Source organism: Pseudorasbora parva, chromosome 14, assembly GCF_024679245.1.
Source record: "Pseudorasbora parva isolate DD20220531a chromosome 14, ASM2467924v1, whole genome shotgun sequence".
NCBI lineage: Eukaryota > Metazoa > Chordata > Actinopteri > Cypriniformes > Gobionidae > Pseudorasbora > Pseudorasbora parva.
In genome coordinates, this window is record NC_090185.1 from 36,566,561 (window position 1) to 36,587,586 (window position 21,026).

A 21,026-nucleotide genomic window follows, 5' to 3' on the forward strand; every position below is an offset into this window, starting at 1 on the left:
TAATTTCTTCCCCAAAAAAAGACAATTTTTACTTGTCTAGTAAATGTTTCTTAATGTAAGAATTTTTTTATATTTTGACTAGAAACGAGACAAAAATACTACATAAGAAAAGCCTTTTTGCAGTGCAGGATGATGGGTCAATTTTTTATTTGTATTTAGCTGTTGGTTTTGAGCTTTTTTACTGCATCGATGAGCTCTGGGAAGGCTGTGTTCTGGAAATGTCCGCGGTCTGAATATTTATATAAATCTGTTTTAAGTCCATCAGCCACTTCCTGTTGCTCTTTCCAGGGCAGAAAGGGGTCGTCTGTGGACCCAAACTGAAGTATGTACTTCACGTTTGTTCTGATCTTTTCCCATTCCCATGGCCGGCTGAAATATCCTGAGCATAACAAGAGAAGACACGTCATCACACAATCACATTGATGACCCAATGACGCCATGAGCGATTGTTATTCAGACTCACCGCTCTCACGTTCATTCTCGTCTCCCAGATCTGATGTGTACGCACCTATCAGAATTATGGCAAACACTTTGTGTGTTTCTGCATACCTGAAGCACACCGACAGCAAACAATCAGTTTAGAACTAAGTAGTTTAGAAATCATCACATACATTATATATATATATATATATATATATATATATATATATATATATATATATCTAACATAACACTTATTAAACATAATAGTTGTTTACATATACTTAAGACAAAATTAGTGAATTTATACAAATTGCCTCATTCAAATATGTACAATGTCAAATGTCCCTTGAATATGAACTGTGTTGTTACCTGGAAGTTTCATGACTTTTCATGTTTTGTGATCGTTTGGGAGTCTTGTTTAAATAATTGGGACCTTTTCACTTTTTTTGACATCTCAAAATTGTGAGAAACTTGCAATTGCTAGTTATAATGTCCAATTAGGGAGAATAAAGACGAGTTTTTTTCCTCAGGATTATTCATAATTCTTACTTTATAATATGCAATTGCGAGTTTAAATTTTACAATTCTGAGTAATTTCCAGCAACTTTATTTGCAACTATTAGACAAAAAAAACCTCCACAACTGCATTCTACCATCTTAAAAATATATCTAAATTATGGCACATGCTTTCAAATGACAAATGCTGAACAGTTAGTACATGCGTTCATGAGCTCAAGGCTAGATTATTGTAATGATCTACTGGGTGGTTGCCCTGCTCGCTTAATAAACAAACTCCAACTAGTCCAAAACGCAGCAGCTCGAGTTCTTACTAGAACCAGGAAGTATGATCATATTAGTCCAGTTGCACTGCACAGTCTGGCTCCCCATTAAACATCGCATACATTTTAAAATCTTGCTTATTACTTACAAAGCACTAAATGTTTTAGTTCCCCAGTACTTGAGCGAGCTCTTAACACATTATACTAACCCAATTCCAAAAAAGGTGGGACACTTTTTCACAAATTGTGAATAAAAACAGAATGCAATGATGTGAAAGTTTCACATTTCAATATTTTATTCAGAATACAACATACCAAATATATGACACAGCAAATATTTAAACTGATAAAATATATAATTTTTAGGGGGAAATAAATTGATTTTAAATATTATGGCATTAACACGTCTCAAAAAAGTTGGGACAAGGCGATGTTTACCATTGTGTGGCATCGCCTCTTCTTTTTATAACAGTCTGCAAACATCTGGGGACTGAGGAGGAGACAAGTTGCTCAAGTTTAGGAATAGGAATGTTGTCCCATTCTTGTCTAATACAGGCTTCTAGTTGCTTTACTGTCTTAGGTCTTCTTTGTCGCATCTTCCTCTTTATGATGCACCAAATGTTTTCTATGGGTGAAAGATCTGGACTGCACGCTGGCCGTTTCAGTACCTGGATCCTTCTTCTACGCAGCCATGATGTTGTGTATAAAATATACGTTTATGAGATTTGTAAATTTTGCATTCATTCTTCATTCACAATTGTGTCTTTTTTGGAATCAAGTTTGTACTCCATCACGTCTATTTCGGTCTCAAAAAATCTGGCCAGTTGATAATTGAAAGAACCATAAGACGGGGAAGCGCAGCGCTTACTCGAGGTGTGCTGGTTCCAAAAACGAGTCCTGGAGTTCAGACAACTCAGAGTATGTTCCTGGCTAACACCCAAGACATTCTCAACAGAGAGACGAAATAAGATGAGGATTCCTCATGGAAACAGAGGAGAAGCGCACCATTCTACTTCCTCTTTTTCTTTTGTTTAAAGACGAGTTACATAACCTACTTAATGCACATCGTCTAAGTGTGCAAGGTGGCTATGCAATAATTTTTTCAATGTCTTCACTTAATAAGTAAAAAGGGTGGTGGGAAATTAGCACCCGCCACCAGCCAATGGCGGTGTAGAAAAGGCCCCAAAGTTATGTTAGTGTTGCTATTATTTAGTGCAGTTGATTATAATGTGCTTTGTTTCACTTTCACTTTCACTCCAGTTTATTCAGTGCGTGTAATAGGATAGCAGAGCGCGCGCTGGTTTTGTATACTATATCTGACGTCACGCAGTAGTATGCAGTATGATAGAGACCGTCAGTCAGTTGTCACGCAGTTAGTGTTCAATACGATAGAGATCGTTCAGTTAGATTTTAACTGTGAGTGAAACTTTCCTCAGAGTGTGCGTGAATGAGAAAAGTAAGTAAATCTGTTGCATTACTCGTGATATTGTATTTCTTTGTCAGCTGTTATTTCTAATATTCGACATGGATAAAAGTTAAGAGCTTAATGGTCATCGCACGACCGTTGCGTTAATTATATTCCCGTTCGTGCATTCCTTTCTAGCTTTGGGCCGCATCGTGTTTAGACATGTTTAAACTTTATTCAGTATGTGTTGTTATGAATGTTAAGTACTCTGTGGCTGAGTAGCAAATGAGGTGATCATAAATATAATTATCTGGACCGCTATTGATGCTTTAAAGTATATTATAGACAACAAAACCACACTCGAAATTACACTCACATTTACACTCAAGAAAGATGAAGGAATAAACAGTGTAAAAGAATTATCTCCCCTCTCTTCATTTCATTCTCTGGAAAATTTGGCCTTAAGTGGTGTTCTGGCCGACACACCTGAGTGAACCTGGTGATAAACCCAGAATTAGCACCTAGACTGAGCTTCTACACCTTATCTTCGGAACATTGATGGTCCTTCGAGCCGGATTTCACTGGGTTTACGTCAGAGATGGAATTACATCCAGAGTATGATGTTTGTGGTGCACGTCCCAAACGGCACATTCGCCCACCTGTGCGCTATGCAGATTATGAGGTTGATTATAGGGGCTACAGAGAGGAATTAGAGAATACTCACCAGGAGGGAAATGCCAGGATGACACCCCTCACCTCCCCTCATGACTCTTCCCTTCGCCTGCAGAGGCGGGATGCTATTCTTCAGGAGATGGACCTGGGCTATAGGGCGGAGAACCAACAGCACAGCCAGAGGAATCAGCTAGCCCCCCAGCGGGTTTCAGAGAGAGAGTTTAGGGAACAGCTACGAGACTACTCTACTCCCCTGCCTTCAGCGTTGCACCCCATACATCGAAAGGAGGAGTGCCAAGTTGAGTTAGATGACATTCGTCATGAAAGACACCTTCTGCAGCAGACCCAGCGGAACATGGCATCAGACTTAGTCGAGCTTAGAGCATTGCGAGCCGACATGAAACAGTTAGTAGATGCTGTTCGTAACATGCAGAGTCCAACCTCTATTCATACCAGAAAGCCAGAGTTAACGGTGATTACTCCACGGCCACCTGTGGAACGCGAACTTAAAGCTGAGGAAGAGGATGAATGGCCTGCACCACCCCCATGGCCAGACCCAGAAATGGATGAGCCTCTCCCTAGTGACCCACCTATAGCACATTCGCTTATTAGTAGAATAGATGCAGCTCCAAGGATTAAGGAAGAAGCACTGCCAGCCCCAGCTCCTGGCATGTTTGTGGGCCAGCCACAGGTTAACCAATCAGCACGTGGGTCCCTTCCCACTGTCAGGCCATGGAATGACACTGCCCATCACCCACCTCCCTGGTTTAAGCCCGTTCAGTTTCTGCCGCAGCCACACAGATTACCTACAGCTGAGCCCAAATACCCTACTGCTCATGGTGGTGAACGAAGTGAGCTTGACTGCAACCTAACACCTCAACAGCGACATCCCAGCACGGCATGGACACCGGCCCTACCTTTCAGCTCACTTCAGGGTCATAACTACAGCATCGCAGAGCCAAGTTACCGTGGGCCACGCCCAACAATCCGCAACTTCTCAAGTCGGGACCCAAGTGAGTTTGCGCGGCTCAAGATTTCATTGGAGAATCTCCTACCACAGGATGCATCTGAGCTATTTAAGTATCAAGTGTTGGTCGATCACCTGCAACTAGAAGAAGCCAGGTTAATAGCAGATGCTTACCTCCACTCCCCAACACCTTTCTCAGATACAATGGTTGCCCTCAATGACAAGTTTGGCCGGCCACATCAGATAGCGCTGAGGCGTATCGCTGCGGTGATGGACTCACCAGACATAAAGCGGGGAGACTTTGTGGCATTTGAGAAGTTTGCACTCCAGATACAATCACTGGTGGGGATGCTGAAGACACTAGGCCACGAGGGTGAAGTGGAACTACAATGCGGCTCACATGTTGCTCGTCTGTTGAGCAAACTGCCGCCTGAGCAGAGAGCAGAGTTTCGCCGCTGCATGTACCATCAGGGCACACAAACCCACACCTTAACCAATCTTTCAGATTGGTTGAAATACGAGTCTTGGTGTCAGGACTCTGACGGACAATTAGCTGTGAGAAGAGCTTGGGAGAAGCCGGTGTCCAGATATGAGGGTAGGAAGGGTAAGCAACCTACTACTGTCCTCCATGGGGTGAAGGACCCTGCTAAGAAATCTGAGGCTCCAGTTCCAAGCAGCTCCTTCAAAGGGAACAAGAGCAAGCCATATTGTCCATTCTGCAATAATGAGGAACACTACCTTAGCCAGTGTTCAGAAGTATCCAGGCTAACAAAGGATCAGCTGACCGAATGGATAAAAAGTAACAAGAGGTGTTGGCGATGTGCACGGCCACACCAGGCGGCCCAGTGCAACTTGAAAAAGACATGCAGCCTCTGCCAAAGGAAACATCTCCAGGTTCTGCATGAGGTGAATATGAGGTCATCCAAGGAAGCAGCGTCAACACCGGCAGTGGAAAGCCAAGGCACAAGGGGCACAACAGAGGTTCTGTATCTAGACAGACCCACTGAAGGCAGTCGGGTCCTTCTGAAAGTTGTCAAAGTCCGCATTCACCATGGTGACCAATCAATCAACACCTATGCTATACTTGACGACGGTTCAGAGAGAACTATGCTGTTGTCAGATGCTGCAGAGAAGCTAGGTGTGCAGGGGATTCAAGAGGACCTACCACTACGCACAATTAGAGAGGAAGTGCAGACCCTCCGTGGTGCTTCGGTGTCGTTCTTTATTTCTTCGCCATTAAAGCCAAGGATCAAGTTTAAGATTACAGGTGCATTTACTAGTGATCGCATCGGACTGGCTGCCCATACTTACCCCATGGCGCAACTCCGGAACACCTACAAGCACCTCACTGGCCTTCCCATAAAGACGCTCATGAAAGTCAAACCCCTGCTTCTCATTGGGAGTGACCATCCTCATCTCGTCACTCCCATTGAACCAGTCAGATTGGGACCTCCAGGTGGGCCGGCTGCTATCCACACACGGCTGGGCTGGACTCTGCAGGGCCCAGCGAGTGTAGTCCGTCACCATGCCCAATCACAGCAGTGTCTATTTACAACAGTAACACCCCAGGCGAGCGAGCTTATGAAACATGTTGAGAAATTATGGCAGGTCGACATTGTTCCATTCAGAAGTGAGAAACTGGTTACTCGTTCAAGGCAGGACCAAGAGGCCATCAGCCTCCTGGAGACCAAAACTATCAGGGTAGAGGTTGATGGCATTCTTCGTTACGCAACCCCACTGCTCCGCCGGAAAGACATGCCGCTCTTTCAGGCTACCAAAGAAGCTGTCATGCCCTGTTTACGAAGTGTAGAGAGGCGACTCGCCAGAGATCCTGCCCGAGCAGAAGCCTACAGAGTGGAGATGGAGAAATTAATAAAGGCGGGCTCTGTCATCAAGTGTGGACCAAAAGTTTCAGACAAGGAAGGTTGTGAGGAATGGTATATCCCGCACCATATGGTGAGCCATAATGGCAAGAATAGGCTGGTATTCAACTGCTCCTATCAGTATCGAGGGCAGAACCTCAACGACCATCTACTGCCTGGGCCGACCTTAGGAGCATCACTACTGGGAGTCCTGCTAAGATTCCGAGAGCATGCCATTGCAGTTAGCGGAGACATTAGAGGCATGTTCCACCAAGTTCGCCTCCTCCCAGAGGATCGTGCTCTGCTCAGATTTCTTTGGCGTGACATCAATGAAGAAGGACCTCCGGCAGTGTACGAGTGGCAGGTGCTACCGTTTGGAACAACATGTAGCCCCTGCTGTGCCACATTCGCCTTACAGCGCCATGTCTCTGATAACAGCCAGCCAGATGAAGATGTGAGGATATCAGTTCAGAAATGTTTTTATGTGGACAACTGCCTCCAGAGTGTTCCCACAATTGCTGAGGCGAGGCATCTAGTCGACAAACTACGAGCCCTTCTTGCATCTGCAGGCTTCGACCTACGTCAGTGGGCCAGCAATGAACCAGGTGTAATAAATCACCTACCAGAAGAGAGCTGCTCTGCCAGTGTTGAGCTGTGGCTGGCTCGGAACAAGGTCGATACCCCAGAATCTACTCTAGGGCTGAGCTGGCTCTTCCACACTGATGTTCTTGGTTACAAGCATCGTCATGTGGAGTACGGTGTCCCCACGATGCGTAATATCTACAAGGTGCTGGCGAGTCAGTACGATCCATTGGGCTTCATCCTACCCTACACCACCAGGGCTAAGATAATCGTCCGACACCTTTGGGACAAACACAGGGGATGGGATGATCCACTATTACCGCAGGAGCTTCTACAGCAATGGAAAGACTGGGAAGAAGAACTACAAGTCTTACCTCAAGTCACCCTGCCCCGACCGTACTTGTCCAAGTCTGTGGACATCTCCTGTCTCCAGAGAGAGGTGCATGTGTTTTGCGACGCCTCAGAAGAAGCGTATGGTTCAGTGGCGTACCTCCGGACCACTGACCAACACGGTGAAGTGTATCTGTCATTCCTGATGGCCCGTTCCAGAATCGCTCCTAAGAGATTTCACTCTATGCCTCGGTTAGAACTCTGTGCAGCCCTTACTGGTGCACAGCTCTCACAGGTGCTGAAGAGGGAGCTTACCATCCACATTGATCGGACAACCCTTTGGTCAGATTCCACAACGGTGTTGACATGGCTTAGGTCTGAATCCTGCCGGTTTAAGGTCTTTGTAGGCACCCGCGTGGCCGAGATACAGGAGCTGACTGACGGGCATGCCTGGAGATATGTTGATACCACAAGAAACCCAGCGGATGACGTGACACGGGGTAAGAAGCTGCGAGAGCTTATTCAGCCAAATAGATGGAGCTTGGGACCAGCCTTCCTCCTGACCAGCCCAGACTCATGGCCAGAAGACCCCACTGTTGATCAAGCAGAAGATACCTCAGAGCTGCGCAAGTCTATTTTCTGTGGAATCACTGCTGTTGCATCAAGCCAGTCAACTTCAAACCTGGGTCAATACGGTTCGTGGAAGGAGTTGTTGGAAGGAACAGTGCAGGAGCTGCATGGGGCGGCCAACTCTAATGATAAGCCCACAGCTGAAGACTACCGGCAGGCTGAACAGCTAATACTTCAGAGGGCTCAGCGGGATAGTTTCCAGCAAGAATACAGCCTCCTGAAAGCAGGCAAACCTGTTCCCCGCTGCAGTCGACTTCGCACGCTGTCTCCAGAGCTTGATGAAAAGGGAGAGCTTATTCGTGTTGGTGGACGACTCCGGCGAGCAGAAGGCCTAGAACTGACCACTCTTCATCCAGTCATCTTGGACCCAGGTCATCGAGTAACTACACTCTTGATTCAAGACTTTGATAACCGCCTTCGTCACCCAGGACCAGAGCGGGTGTTCGCTGAGCTTCGACGCTCCTTCTGGATCCTGCGAGGGCGTGAGGCTATCCGGCGCTACCAGTTCAGCTGCGCTGACTGTCGACGATGGAGGGCAAAACCTGTCGTGCCAAAGATGGCAGACCTGCCATCAGCCCGCCTGCGCCTTTTCAAGCCTGCCTTCTACTCTACGGGGATGGACTGCTTTGGGCCATTTGAAATCAAAGTGGGCCGCCGCCGGGAGAAGAGATGGGGGATCATTTTCAAGTGCCTCACAACAAGGGCGGTGCACTTGGACCTCCTTACCTCTATTGATACGGATGCTTTTCTGATGTCCCTTCGTCGGTTCATTGCCCGTAGAGGAACACCTGCAGAGCTGTTCTCCGATCAAGGGACAAATTTCAAGGGAGGTGAGCGAGAACTCCGTGAAGCTTTCGTTGAAATGTCTAAAGAACTACAACATCTCCTTGCGCCACAGAAGATCTCCTTCCGCTTCAACCCCCCAGCAGCTCCCCATTTCGGAGGGGTGTGGGAGAGGGAGATACGCTCAGTTAAGAGTGCACTCTATGCCACAGTTGGTGCTCAGCCTGTTCCAGAAGAAGTGCTTCGGACAGTACTTACTGAGGTGGAAGGGATCCTCAACAGTAAACCCTTGGGTTATGTATCTTCAGATGCGAGTGATCCAGATCCAGTGACTCCCAGTGTTCTTCTAATGGGGCGGCCTGATGGTTCGCTACCTCAGGTAGTCTACCCCGAAAGTGAGCTCATCTGTCGCCGCCGTTGGAGACACTCCCAAATCTTGGCTGATCATTTCTGGGCCCGTTTCATCCGGCTCTATGTGCCGAGTCTACAAGCTCGCCAGAAGTGGCAGGCTACACCAGCTGATATTGCAGGGGACTGTATAGTAATGATTGCTGATCCGCATCTTCCGAGGTCGTTCTGGCCCATTGGAAAAGTAGTCAAGACTCATCCCAGCCCTGACGGGCACATCAGGTCCGCTGATGTAAAGGTGAAAGAGAGAATCTACACCCGGCCAGTTGCCAGGCTGGTTGTCCTCCCAGCACTTCCTTCTGGGGAAGCTGGAGATGGTTCCGCTCCTGCCACTACACCCCAGCCATAGAACTTTGTTGCCTTTAGTGATGAGCAAATGTATTACATACATTTGGGGGCGGCTGTAGAAAAGGCCCCAAAGTTATGTTAGTGTTGCTATTATTTAGTGCAGTTGATTATAATGTGCTTTGTTTCACTTTCACTTTCACTCCAGTTTATTCAGTGCGTGTAATAGGATAGCAGAGCGCGCGCTGGTTTTGTATACTATATCTGACGTCACGCAGTAGTATGCAGTATGATAGAGACCGTCAGTCAGTTGTCACGCAGTTAGTGTTCAATACGATAGAGATCGTTCAGTTAGATTTTAACTGTGAGTGAAACTTTCCTCAGAGTGTGCGTGAATGAGAAAAGTAAGTAAATCTGTTGCATTACTCGTGATATTGTATTTCTTTGTCAGCTGTTATTTCTAATATTCGACATGGATAAAAGTTAAGAGCTTAATGGTCATCGCACGACCGTTGCGTTAATTATATTCCCGTTCGTGCATTCCTTTCTAGCTTTGGGCCGCATCGTGTTTAGACATGTTTAAACTTTATTCAGTATGTGTTGTTATGAATGTTAAGTACTCTGTGGCTGAGTAGCAAATGAGGTGATCATAAATATAATTATCTGGACCGCTATTGATGCTTTAAAGTATATTATAGACAACAAAACCACACTCGAAATTACACTCACATTTACACTCAAGAAAGATGAAGGAATAAACAGTGTAAAAGAATTATCTCCCCTCTCTTCATTTCATTCTCTGGAAAATTTGGCCTTAAGTGGTGTTCTGGCCGACACACCTGAGTGAACCTGGTGATAAACCCAGAATTAGCACCTAGACTGAGCTTCTACACCTTATCTTCGGAACAGGCGGGTACTTTTTCAAAGTGACTTTACCGTGTATACCAGCCACAGTGGCGGGTCAATTGTAAAACATATTTTTACTGGTTACCATTTTAAAAATTCATTGTAACGCATTGGACAGCTTTTGTCAAAGAATGATGTTGCTAGTAACAATAATGCACTTTTGTCGAGTAACTCATTTCATGATTCTGAGTTTCTGCTATTGAAATGACTGGGAAAAAGTTTTTCAATCAACCCCAATTCACCCCATACTATGCTAATGTACTTTCTTTTATAAATTTGAATTCCGGAAAAAGTGGCTGGTAAAATTGGGCATCGACCAAAAAAGTAAATTTCCCACCCTGTAAGTAATCTTTATTCTCTGAGAAAAATGATGAAATAGTTTGATTGATGCTAATTAATTGAATGCAGATCCATGCGTAAGATGACAATCAAATAAATATATTTGAATTGCATTAACATTTAAACTTATTTTTTATTTATTTTTATTATAATTCTTTAAAAATTATATGTAATATCGTATATTATATAACTGAAACAAATGTAGTTATATTAATAACTATATTAATTATATAAAATACATCTAAATACTTCTTAAGCAAACTAACCCTGGAACATGTTCAGAGTGAGTTGCCATGGTTACTTACATACCCTGAAAGTTACCTCCGTTTTTGGAACCGAAAGCTGAGGTTATCCGTTAACTTACTCTTAAACATACCTGGGTATGTCACATAACCTGCTTTCTGGAATACCCCCCAGATTTACTGTTTGGTGGAGGATATCCAGAATTACTGTTGGTGAAATTATAATCTCATTCTCTCAGCAAAGAGCTATTTTGCTGGCAAACAGTGTTGATTGTATATGAAAGAATCCCGATGAATCGAATCACTAATGAGATGATTCATGATTCAGATGAATCGCTCAGCCGAATCTTCGAGTCAGTACCTCATGGCTGCTGCAGCTCCTGAACTGTGTCCGATGATGACCGTTTCTTCATCACATTTCAGATCCTTCTGCATGAACGGCAGCCAGATGTTTTCCCTGGCAGTTACTGTCAGGTTAAATATAATATTGTATAATTCAAGAAATATATGCAACACATCTCATGTATAGTCATGTGTATTTGAACTAACGTTACCAGGATCCGGCATGTTTTTCAGCGTGCATACCACATCTGGGATCTGTAAAAATGGTACACCACATAATATTCGACCAAGTAAGTAGAAATGAGTCCTGTCTGTCATTATAGCAGCTGATGGTGTCTGCATACATCTCTGGTTTGATCATCATACCTCGTTTATTCGTTTCTTTGCCCATCCATACCAGTTGCAGTGCTCGACATTCCCTGCTCCATTTCCTGGCACAATCACAGCTCTCTTCAGAGGCATTTATAACCTGAAAACTGCTCCTCACGAGCAATAGCCTACACGCGGAAGTAAACACAACTGTCACGTGTGGAACACAGAGGCTTTTCTCCTTTCCTTTCAAATATGATCCTGTGTAGCGCCACCTGGAGGCCAGTCCGCCGGTTTCTCTCCAGAGTACAGGGATTCCCAAACTGTTTTTTGCCCGACGAATCGACATGTTAACTCAAAATAAAGTCAGAATTTAAGATAAAAAGTTGCAATTGCCCACTAATATAGATCAGTGCAAATATCCTTTTTTACAGGCTACATCTAAGTAAATAAAGTAGCCTAGTTATTTTAAGTGTTTTATTATAGCTACTTATTTTGTATTATTTTTTTTTCTCAGATCGCTTTGGTAAAAAAAAAAATTATCACCATCCTTAAGAATTGCAAACCAGTAGGCCTAAGTGTTCTCAAAAGAATTTGCACCAGCACCACACAATATTTTACTGAAAAAGCCTGTAACTTGCTCGAAATCCTCTCAAAAGTAAGTATTAATGTCAATAAACAGATCAGTGCCTTCAAAATGTCATGTTTTTGTGTTCACATACAAGATTTTATACTTTTACTGTTGTTCAGCTGTTGTGGGGTGTTCCCGGTTTGCAGTGGTATCAAAAGTGCTCCATGGAAGTGGTGAGCATCAGAACTGGACCACGGAGCAATGGAAGAAGGTGGCCTGGTCTGAGGAATCACATTTTCTTTTACATCATGTGGATGGCCGGGTGCGTTACTTACCTGAGGAACACATGGCCCCAGGATGCACTGTGGGAAGAAGGCGAGCCGGCGGAGGCAGTGTGATGCTTTGGGCAATGTTCTGCTGGGAAACCTTGGGTCCTCCATCCATGTGGATGTTACTTTGACACGCTCCACTACCTCAGCATTGTTGCAGACCATGCTCACCCTTTCATGGAAACGGTATTCTGGTGGCTGTGGCTCTTCCAGTAGATAATGCTCCTGACACAAAGCACAAATGGTTTGAGGAGCACAACAATGAGTTTGAGGTGTTGACTTGGCCTCCAAATTCCCCAAATCTCAATCCAGTCGAGCATCCGTGGGATGTGCTGAACAATCAAGTCTGATTAATGGAGGCCCCACCTCGCAACTTACAGGACTTAAAGGATCTGCTGCTAACATCTTGGTGCCAGATAACACAGCACACATTCAGGGGTCTAGTCTGGGCTGTTTTGGCAGCAAACACAATATTAGGAAGGTGGTCATAATGTTACACCTGATTAACATTACAGTATTACAGTATACTGAACATTATCTGATTACACCTGTTCTGTCTACAAACGTTTGAATGATGGAGGACACGGTTGTTCCCCCAACCATAATGGTTGAGGACACGATTCACAATAGTGGCCGTATTTCATCAGAAACATCTCTACAATCTTGGCCTCTTCTACCTCTTCCTCTGTTTTGCATCCTTACTTCTCTTCTTGTTCCTGGCTGTTGACCCTGTTTGTTTCCACGTTTCTCCTTTGTTCTTCGAACGTCAGAATTTGTAACAATGTGTTGTACTCTGTCTATGCCTGTCAAATTAAGCAAAATGCCCTGATCTAGCCCTTCATTAGTAAAATTAATCAATTCAGGACATCTATTCATTAAAAAAAAAGTCTAATAGAAATGTATAGAAATATGCTTGAGGATAGACAATTCAACAGAGAACCAGTATAATATATTTTAATGAACAGGACGTACGCCATTGATAATGTAGGAAACAGCAGACACTTGTACATAATCAACTGCACCACTACACCAAATCATTGACTATGATGTGGACTAGATGAACAAGTGTTTTGAGAATGTTAGTTGTGATCTGAGAAATGCACCAAAGCAACTGAGAAAAACTAATATATATTTTTACATTGTCTTTATGATTTAAAAGATTAGTTCACTTTAAAATGAAAATTACCCCATCATTTACTCATCCTCAAGCCGGTAAAAGACATTCTTCTTTCTAATGAACACAATCAGAGTTATATTAATAAATATCCTGATGTTTCCCAGCTTTACAATGTAGGAGGGAATATGCGGTTAATAAAGGCCTTTTAAAGTGAATCAATGGGTTTGTGTGAGAAAAATATCCATATTTAACGTTATAAAGTAAGATATAACTGGTGTGACATATGATGTTTTAAACTGCATTAGGGTTAGGGTGACCATTTACGAAAACCAGGACACTCAGCCCAGGGAATGAGATGCTCAAATGATACTCGAAGTTTACTCAAAGATTCCTTATTAATTTCAATACATTAAAGTATGCTCCCTCTGTACGGATGGAAAATTGTTATATTAGGACCAGGACAGGACTTGAAAACAGGACGTTTGGTCACCCTACTGGTAAGTTAAATAAGGAAGGCGGTCCACCAGAAGCTAGATATTTTACTTTATAACCTGTTAAATATGGATATTTTTCTTACACAAATCCATCGATTCGCTTCAGAAGGCCTTTATTACCCCCAGAGCCGTGTGAAGTAGTGTACGTTTATAAGATGGATGCACTTTTATGAGCTTCAAACTCAGTGGACTCCGTCACTGCCATTATAAAGCTCGGAAGAGCGGGATATTTATTAATTTAACTCTGATTGTATTCGTCTGAAAGAAAAAAGTCGTAGCTATACACATAGGATGGCTTGAGGGTGAGTAAATCATGGGCTAGATTTCATCTTAAAGTGCACTATTATTAAGACGATTATTATTAAGAAATATACAGCGTAAAAACGGGAGACTTTTCTTCTTTTTCTCAAAATATTAATGTTTGTGTTAGTTTTGTGAACACTTAAAAAAAGGTGATTGGTGAAAGTTGTGAGGTTCCTAAAACGTCGCAAGGGGGCGTTCTAATGACGTTTCTCCGTTGTGAGAAAACCTCATATATTACTTTTTTTGACAGAAATATAGAGTAAAAGAAGTACGAGAAGTAGCCATACCCACTAGAATGCGGTTCCAAATGCAGCTTATTAAGATTGCCATGTGTATGTACAATTTTAATGAGAAATGTTACATTAAAACAGCAATAGTGAAATAATCTGAAACCTATTTATAGCATTTCAGTGTTTCGTGGATGCAGGAAAGGAGACCACGTTGCAATTTAGCCAATAATTTTATGTAGGCTACTGACAGGGCTTTAGTGGGACAGATCCATGCAAGATCGACCTGTTGGGCCCCGCGTGATCTGTCATCGGTAAACCAAACCTCTCCCATCCGATGAGAGGAGGAGTGTGTGTGTGTGTCAGTGTGTGTGTGTGTCTATCACAACAGTGCAAACGAGGAATAGGAGACCGCTAACATTTCCTCCGTTCGGCTGATGCGAAGCTGTTTTATTTGATACTTTTACATGTTTTTGTTAGCTTCTGCGAAGCGCGCATGGAGCACGCATGCGTGTGTAAATGAGTATTAGTATTGATCTGTGATCAGTGATTGATGGTGTGAAGTTCTGCTCTGTCTGGATATCTACAGATGCAATGCAAACCAGTGTCGGAGGAGGTGATGAAGTATCAGGGTGAGTACTGATCCCATTATGAAATAAAGCCAATATATTATTGGCCAATATCTAGATTGTCAAAATGGCTAAATTTATTAACAAAAATATGTTCTAAGAACGTTTAATTTCCATTAAGTTTATGATCCATTAAGTTATGTTCTATGAACGCTTTGAAACAAATAGTAGTCTAAGTGGTACCATTTACATGAGCATCCAACTAAAATGTTTGAGAAAAACACTGAACGTTTTGAATAGCCTATATGAATTGTATTGATATATTAATGTTAGAACGTTTGTCCATAACTTTGAAAGAACCTTGCCAAAAAGTTAGCCAAAAAATCTACCACTACTCCTCACCAAAATACTTGGATTGTTGGATGCTCAAAGAAAAACAAAAAAGGTCTATAATCTTGTTAATTAAATGCTTGTTAATTAAATATTTACAACTCAACTCAAGAATACTTATCTTAGAGCGCATACACTGTATTGAAAATTTTACATTCAAAATAATTTAAACTTGAAAATAAGCAGACTTTATACAGGTTAAAGGGATAGTTCACCCAAAAATGAGTTATATTAAAAATGTCCTGGTTAATCCATGCTTTATAATGGCAATGAATGGCAGCCCAAAATTTGAATCCCAAAAAAGCATATCCATCTATTATAAACTTGCTCCACATGGCTCAGGGGTTAATAAAGGCCTTCTGAAGCGAATCAATGGGTTTGTGTATGAAAAATATCCATATTTAACATGTTATAAAGTGAAATATCTAGCATCTGGTGGACTGCCTTCCGTATTCACCTTACGGAAAAAACGTAACTGATGCGACTATGATGTCGGACATAGTGTAAGTGTTTTGAACTGCGAGATGCGCTACACTTTTTCCATCAGTTGAATAAGGAAGGTGGCCTGTCGGAAGCTTTAACTTTATAAAGTTTTAAATATGGATATTTTTCTTTCACAAACCCATTGATTCACTTCAGAAGGCCTTTTTTAACCCCCGGAGCCTTGTGGAGCACTTTTATGATAGATGCACTTGTTGGGAATCAAAATTTGGGCTGCCATTCACTGCCATTATAAAGCTTGGATTAGATTTTTTTAATATAAATCTCGTATTGTATTCGTCTGAAAGAAGAAAGTCATTTACACCTAGGATGGCTTGAGGTTGAGTACATCATGGAGTAATTTTCATTTTTGTGTGAACTATCCCTTTAAACCCTGCCATATGTCTCTCTATAAACACAGACACACTGTAATTCTCAGCTGAGTCTGTTTGAGCATTTCTTTCTTAGCTTTTCACGTACAAAGTCTGCAAACATAACATGATGGTGTGGAATGCTGTTTTTTTAAATTATTGTAGTAGAAACATTTCATGCTGATCTTGCAAAGCTGTGCTTGTTCAGGGCTTTAGGTTTGGTTGGTTAGTTTCTGGACTCTCTGCGTCTTGTCTGGTTTTTCAGTTCTGTGTGATTAGACATGTGAGAGTCTGTCATGACAGCTGTGGGCGCGGGTAGGACTATACTTTTATTCCCTGTATATTTAGATACCACAACAGATGTCTCAGTGACCCGGTGGGGTTCAAAAGTCACTCTGTCTATAAAGATATGATCTTGTAAGCCAGAAGGACAGATGAAGAGTCGCTGGTCACGAGACAGCAGATCGCTCACCTGTCGATGTTGGCAGGTGTTACCTCAGACCCCTAGCCTAGAAATCTAGACGCACCCTAGCGGCAGCAAATCTAATCTGCCGCGTGTGTCGTCTAGCAACTCTCAATACACTTCTGAGCTAGCCTGACAAGCCAGACCCACATCAAGATGTTTGGTCTGGAAACTCACCTTTGACAGCTCAATCCGAGGGGCGGATAAACGGTTGTCTTTCAAACTCCCTCTGCACGCGATAGGATAGCGCTACACCAACCAGAGCAACGTGAAGGTGAAACGGAGCTTGTTGATAGATTAAACATTCGCCGTATCCGGTCGGCAAAACTCCGAACACATCTTCCCTTTTTAAGAATGACTTCAGTGCTGTTATTTGTTCTTTTCTCAGAGAAAAGCTCAACTCCAAGTCTTCCAGAGTCGCGGTCAAAGCTGATTCGAAAGACCGCCACCGTTCGCCAGTTTCTGTGTTTGCTAGAAGGACGCAAGCGCAACTCGGCCGTCGTCATTATGGCCCCGCCCACCGACTCTATACACGATGTGATTGGCCCGGCAAGAGTTTGGCAACTACAGCTCAGAAGGGTATTGAGAGTTGCTAGACGACACTCACAGGGAGATTAGATTTGCTGCCGCTAGGGAGCGTCTAGATTTCTAGGCTACTTCTGAGCTGTAAAAACCAAACTCTGGTCAGGCCAATCACATCGTGTATAGAGTTGGTGGGCGGGGCTTAACATAATGACGGCAGAGTTGTGTTTGTGTGCTTCTAGTAAACACAGAAACTGGCGAACGGCGGCGGTCTTTCGAATAAGCTTTGACCACGACTCTGGAAGACTTGGAGTTAAGCTTTTCTCTGAGAAAAGAACAAAGAACGGCACTGAAGTCATTCTTAAAGGGTTAGTTAACCCAAAAATGAAATGTATGTCATTAACTCCTCCCCCTAATGTCGTTCCACACCCGTAAGACCTCCGTTCATCTTCACACACAGTTTAAGATATTTTATATTTAGTCCGAGAGCGTATGCAAGTGTATGCACACTATACTGTCCATGTCCAGAAAGGGAATAAAAACATCATCAAAGTAGTCCATATGAGACATCAGTGGGTTAATTAGAGTCTCTTGAAGCATCAGAAATACATTTGGGTCCAAAAATAACAAAAACTACGACTTTATTCAGCATTGTCTTCTCTTCCGGGTTTGTTTTAAATCCTCAAATAAAGATTCAAACGGTTATGAATCAGCGTATTGATTCATGATTCGGATCGCATGTCAAACTGCTGAAATCACGTGACATTGGCGATTCGAATCATTGATCGATTCACTGATTCATAACCGTTTGAATCTTTATTTGAGGATTTAAAACAAACGCAGAAGAGAACTGTCCATATACTGTCCATGTCCTTCCTGGACATGGACAGTATAGTGTGCTTACACTTAGATACGCTCTCGGACTAAATATAAAATATCTTAAACTGTGTGTGAAGATGAACGGAGGTCTTACGGGTGTGGAACGACATTAGGGAGAGGAGTTAATGACATACATTTCTTTTTTGGGTGAATTAACCCTTTAAAAAGGGAAGATGTGTTCAGAGTTTTGCTGACCGAATACGGCGAATGTTTAATCAGTCAGCGAGCTCTGCTTCACCTTCGTTGCTCTGGTTGGTGTAGCGCTATCCTATCGCATGCAGAGGGAGTTTGAAAGACAACCGTTTATCCGCCCCTCGGATTGAGCTGTCAATGGTGAGTTTCCAGACCAAACATCTTGATGTGGGTCTCGCTTGTCAGGCTATTAGACCCCATGAGGACAGATAACAGTCATCTTCTGTCTGTCTGTCCCCGAATATCCACACAAGCAGGTTTTCTGGCTGCACAGGCCAGCCAGAGATGAGGCCGGGATGTGCGAGGAGCGCAGCGAAGCGTGCCGAGTTATAATCCCGCACTAATGCTAGCTGAATGCGTTCAGAATAACCTCCTGACCAGGCCTGATCCTCACGGCCCTCTTCCTTGGTGGGATTAGGGAAGTTTTCTTTGGTCTTTTCATGGCAAGTTCATGGCAAACCCTGCAGGCCGGTGTCTAAAAATGTTTGTGATTCCCATTTGACTCTTTCACTCCCACACCTTATATATGTCTCATAAAGCTCACGATTATGTGTATTATTTGAATGATGATCTCTGTTGTGTAAATTGAGAGCACTGCAGGTTGTGTTTTGGGTAACAGGAGCCAACTTTATGTTGTGGGTACTAAAATGCTTTGTTTCAGAAATCTTGGTTATAATAAAGGGCATAAATCAGATGGTCTTAGTGATCTTAGTTATCTCAGAAAAACTGAGGACATATCTGTCATTTTTTAGCCTTTACCAAACATGTCATGTATTATACATTGCAGCATAACCTCATTTCTCAGAGAGTCTGAAAGCACATTTTGATAAAGGATTCAGTCTCTTTAAACCCCTCCTTTCCACGAGCTTGCTCTGCTCTGATTGGTCAGATGGTGCAGTCTGTTGTGATTGGTCTACTCTGCTCTGATTGGTCAGATGACCCAGTCTGTTGTGATTGGTCTACTCTGCTCTGATTGGTCACATGGCCCAGTCTGTTGTGATTGGTCTACTCTGCTCTGATTGGTCACATGACCCAGTCTGTTGTGATTGGTCTACTCTGCTCTGATTGGTCAGATGACCCAGTCTGTTGTGATTGGTCTGCTCTGCTCTTATTGGTCAGATGACCCAGTCTGTTGTGATTGGTCTGCTCTGCTCTGATTAGTCACATGACCCAGTCTGTTGTGATTGGTCTACTCTGCACTGATTGGTCAGATGACCCAGTCTGTTGTGATTGGTCTGCTCTGCTCTTATTGGTCAGATGACCCAGTCTGTTGTGATTGGTCTGCTCTGCTCTGATTAGTCACATGACCCAGTCTGTTGTGATTGGTCTACTCTGCTCTGATTGGTCAGATGACCCAGTCTACTCTGCTCTGATTGGTCACATGACCCAGTCTGTTGTGATTGGTCTACTCTGCTCTGATTGGTCAGATGGGCCAGTCTGTTGTTATTGGTCTACTCTGCTCTGATTGGTCAGATGGCTCAGTCTGTTGTGATTGGTCTACTCTGCTCTGATTAGTCAGATGGCCCAGTCTGTTGTGATTGGTCTACTCTGCTCTGATTGGTCAGATGGCCCAGTCTGTTGTGATTGGTCTACTCTGCTCTGATTGGTCTGATGGCCCAGTCTGTTGTGATTGGTCTACTCTGCTCTGATTGGTCACATGACCCAGTCTGCTGTGATTGGTCTGCTCTGCTCTGTTTGGTCACATGACCCAGTCTGCTGTGATCATAGACTGTAAAAAAATATGGACGTAGTGTCCGTGACGTCACCCATAGGATCCCGATAAGCCGTTCTGAAGCGTAAAGTGGAGGCATGCTGGGCGTTGCCATCTTGTGAGCGAGTCATCGCGTGTCACTCCCGGATAACAGAAAATGGCGGGATGTGCGCGGAGCTGAGGTGACGCAATGACTATAGACGGCAGATAAATGGCTATCCACTTGTAACCACGCCCTTAATTATGCAGAACCTTAAGGCTTTATATAACGTAAACGAATGAGTTATAAAAAAAATTCACCCCCCTCACAGTTGTCATGAAGATCAAAATAAGCCTTATAGGGCAAAACCACAATTTGTACCAGGCTGTAAACATGTTTTTTTCTGCTTTAAAGTTGAGAATTTTAACATGGGGCTCAGTGAGATTCTGCTCCCTTCTGGAGCCTGCTCTGATTGGTCACATGACCCAGTCTGCTGTGATTGGTCTGCTCTTCTCTGTTTGGTCACATGACCCAGTCTGCTGTGATTGGTCTGCTCTTCTCTGTTTGGTCACATGACCCAGTCTGTTGTAATGGATCCTTTTCATAGACTGTGCTTTTATGGTTATCCGCATTGTATATCCTGCAAAAAATGTTTTTTACATTTTCTTTATATATATATATATATATAAACACCATACATTTTATTATATTTGCATCAAATTGAAAAAACAAAACAAAAACAATTTAACACTGCTGTGAGAGTGTTTGTAATACAGAGGCTATGGGAGTGACGGTAAAGTTGACATCTTTGTCTTTTCTGACTTCCATTAACAATCGCTAACAATTTTTTCCACTCTATTTGAAAGTTGTGAAAACACAGTTGTTTTTCTTTTACTATTTGAGCAAATGGGAACACTATATATATATATATAGTGTTCCCATTTGCTCAAATAGTAAAAGCAGAGTAGACCAATCACAACAGACTGGGCCATCTGACCAATCAGAGCAGAGAAGACCAATCACAACAGACTGAGCCATATATATATATATATAATCTCATTCACCGCTACACAATATGACAACTTCTGCTTCTTAGAAACACAGAAATGTGAAAAGGGTAAATTGGTCTTTGTTCTTGCGTCAAGCATTTATATCGAGCCTCTG

General features: G+C 43.1%; 2 protein-coding genes across 2 annotated transcripts in view; one reads left to right on the forward strand and one right to left on the reverse strand.

Moving 5' to 3' along the window:
- Positions 1-5: 5 nt before the first annotated feature.
- Positions 6-11,506, reverse strand: rbbp9 (retinoblastoma binding protein 9). Its single transcript, XM_067416331.1, has 5 exons — positions 11,322-11,506; positions 11,168-11,210; positions 10,975-11,080; positions 464-549; positions 6-379 (listed from the first exon to the last, which is right to left on the reverse strand). Exons 1-5 carry the CDS (start codon positions 11,415-11,417, stop codon positions 156-158), a joined length of 555 nt encoding a protein of 184 aa, XP_067272432.1. The 5' UTR covers positions 11,418-11,506; the 3' UTR covers positions 6-155.
- A 3,213-nt stretch (positions 11,507-14,719) lies between these two features.
- arhgef3 (Rho guanine nucleotide exchange factor (GEF) 3) overlaps positions 14,720-21,026 on the forward strand; it is a 137,043-nt gene continuing 130,736 nt past the window's right edge. Inside the window, exon 1 of the mRNA XM_067416324.1 lies at positions 14,720-14,937. Within this exon, the coding sequence (XP_067272425.1) occupies positions 14,900-14,937 (38 nt within the window). The 5' untranslated portion in view covers positions 14,720-14,899. The remainder of the gene's footprint in view (positions 14,938-21,026) is intronic.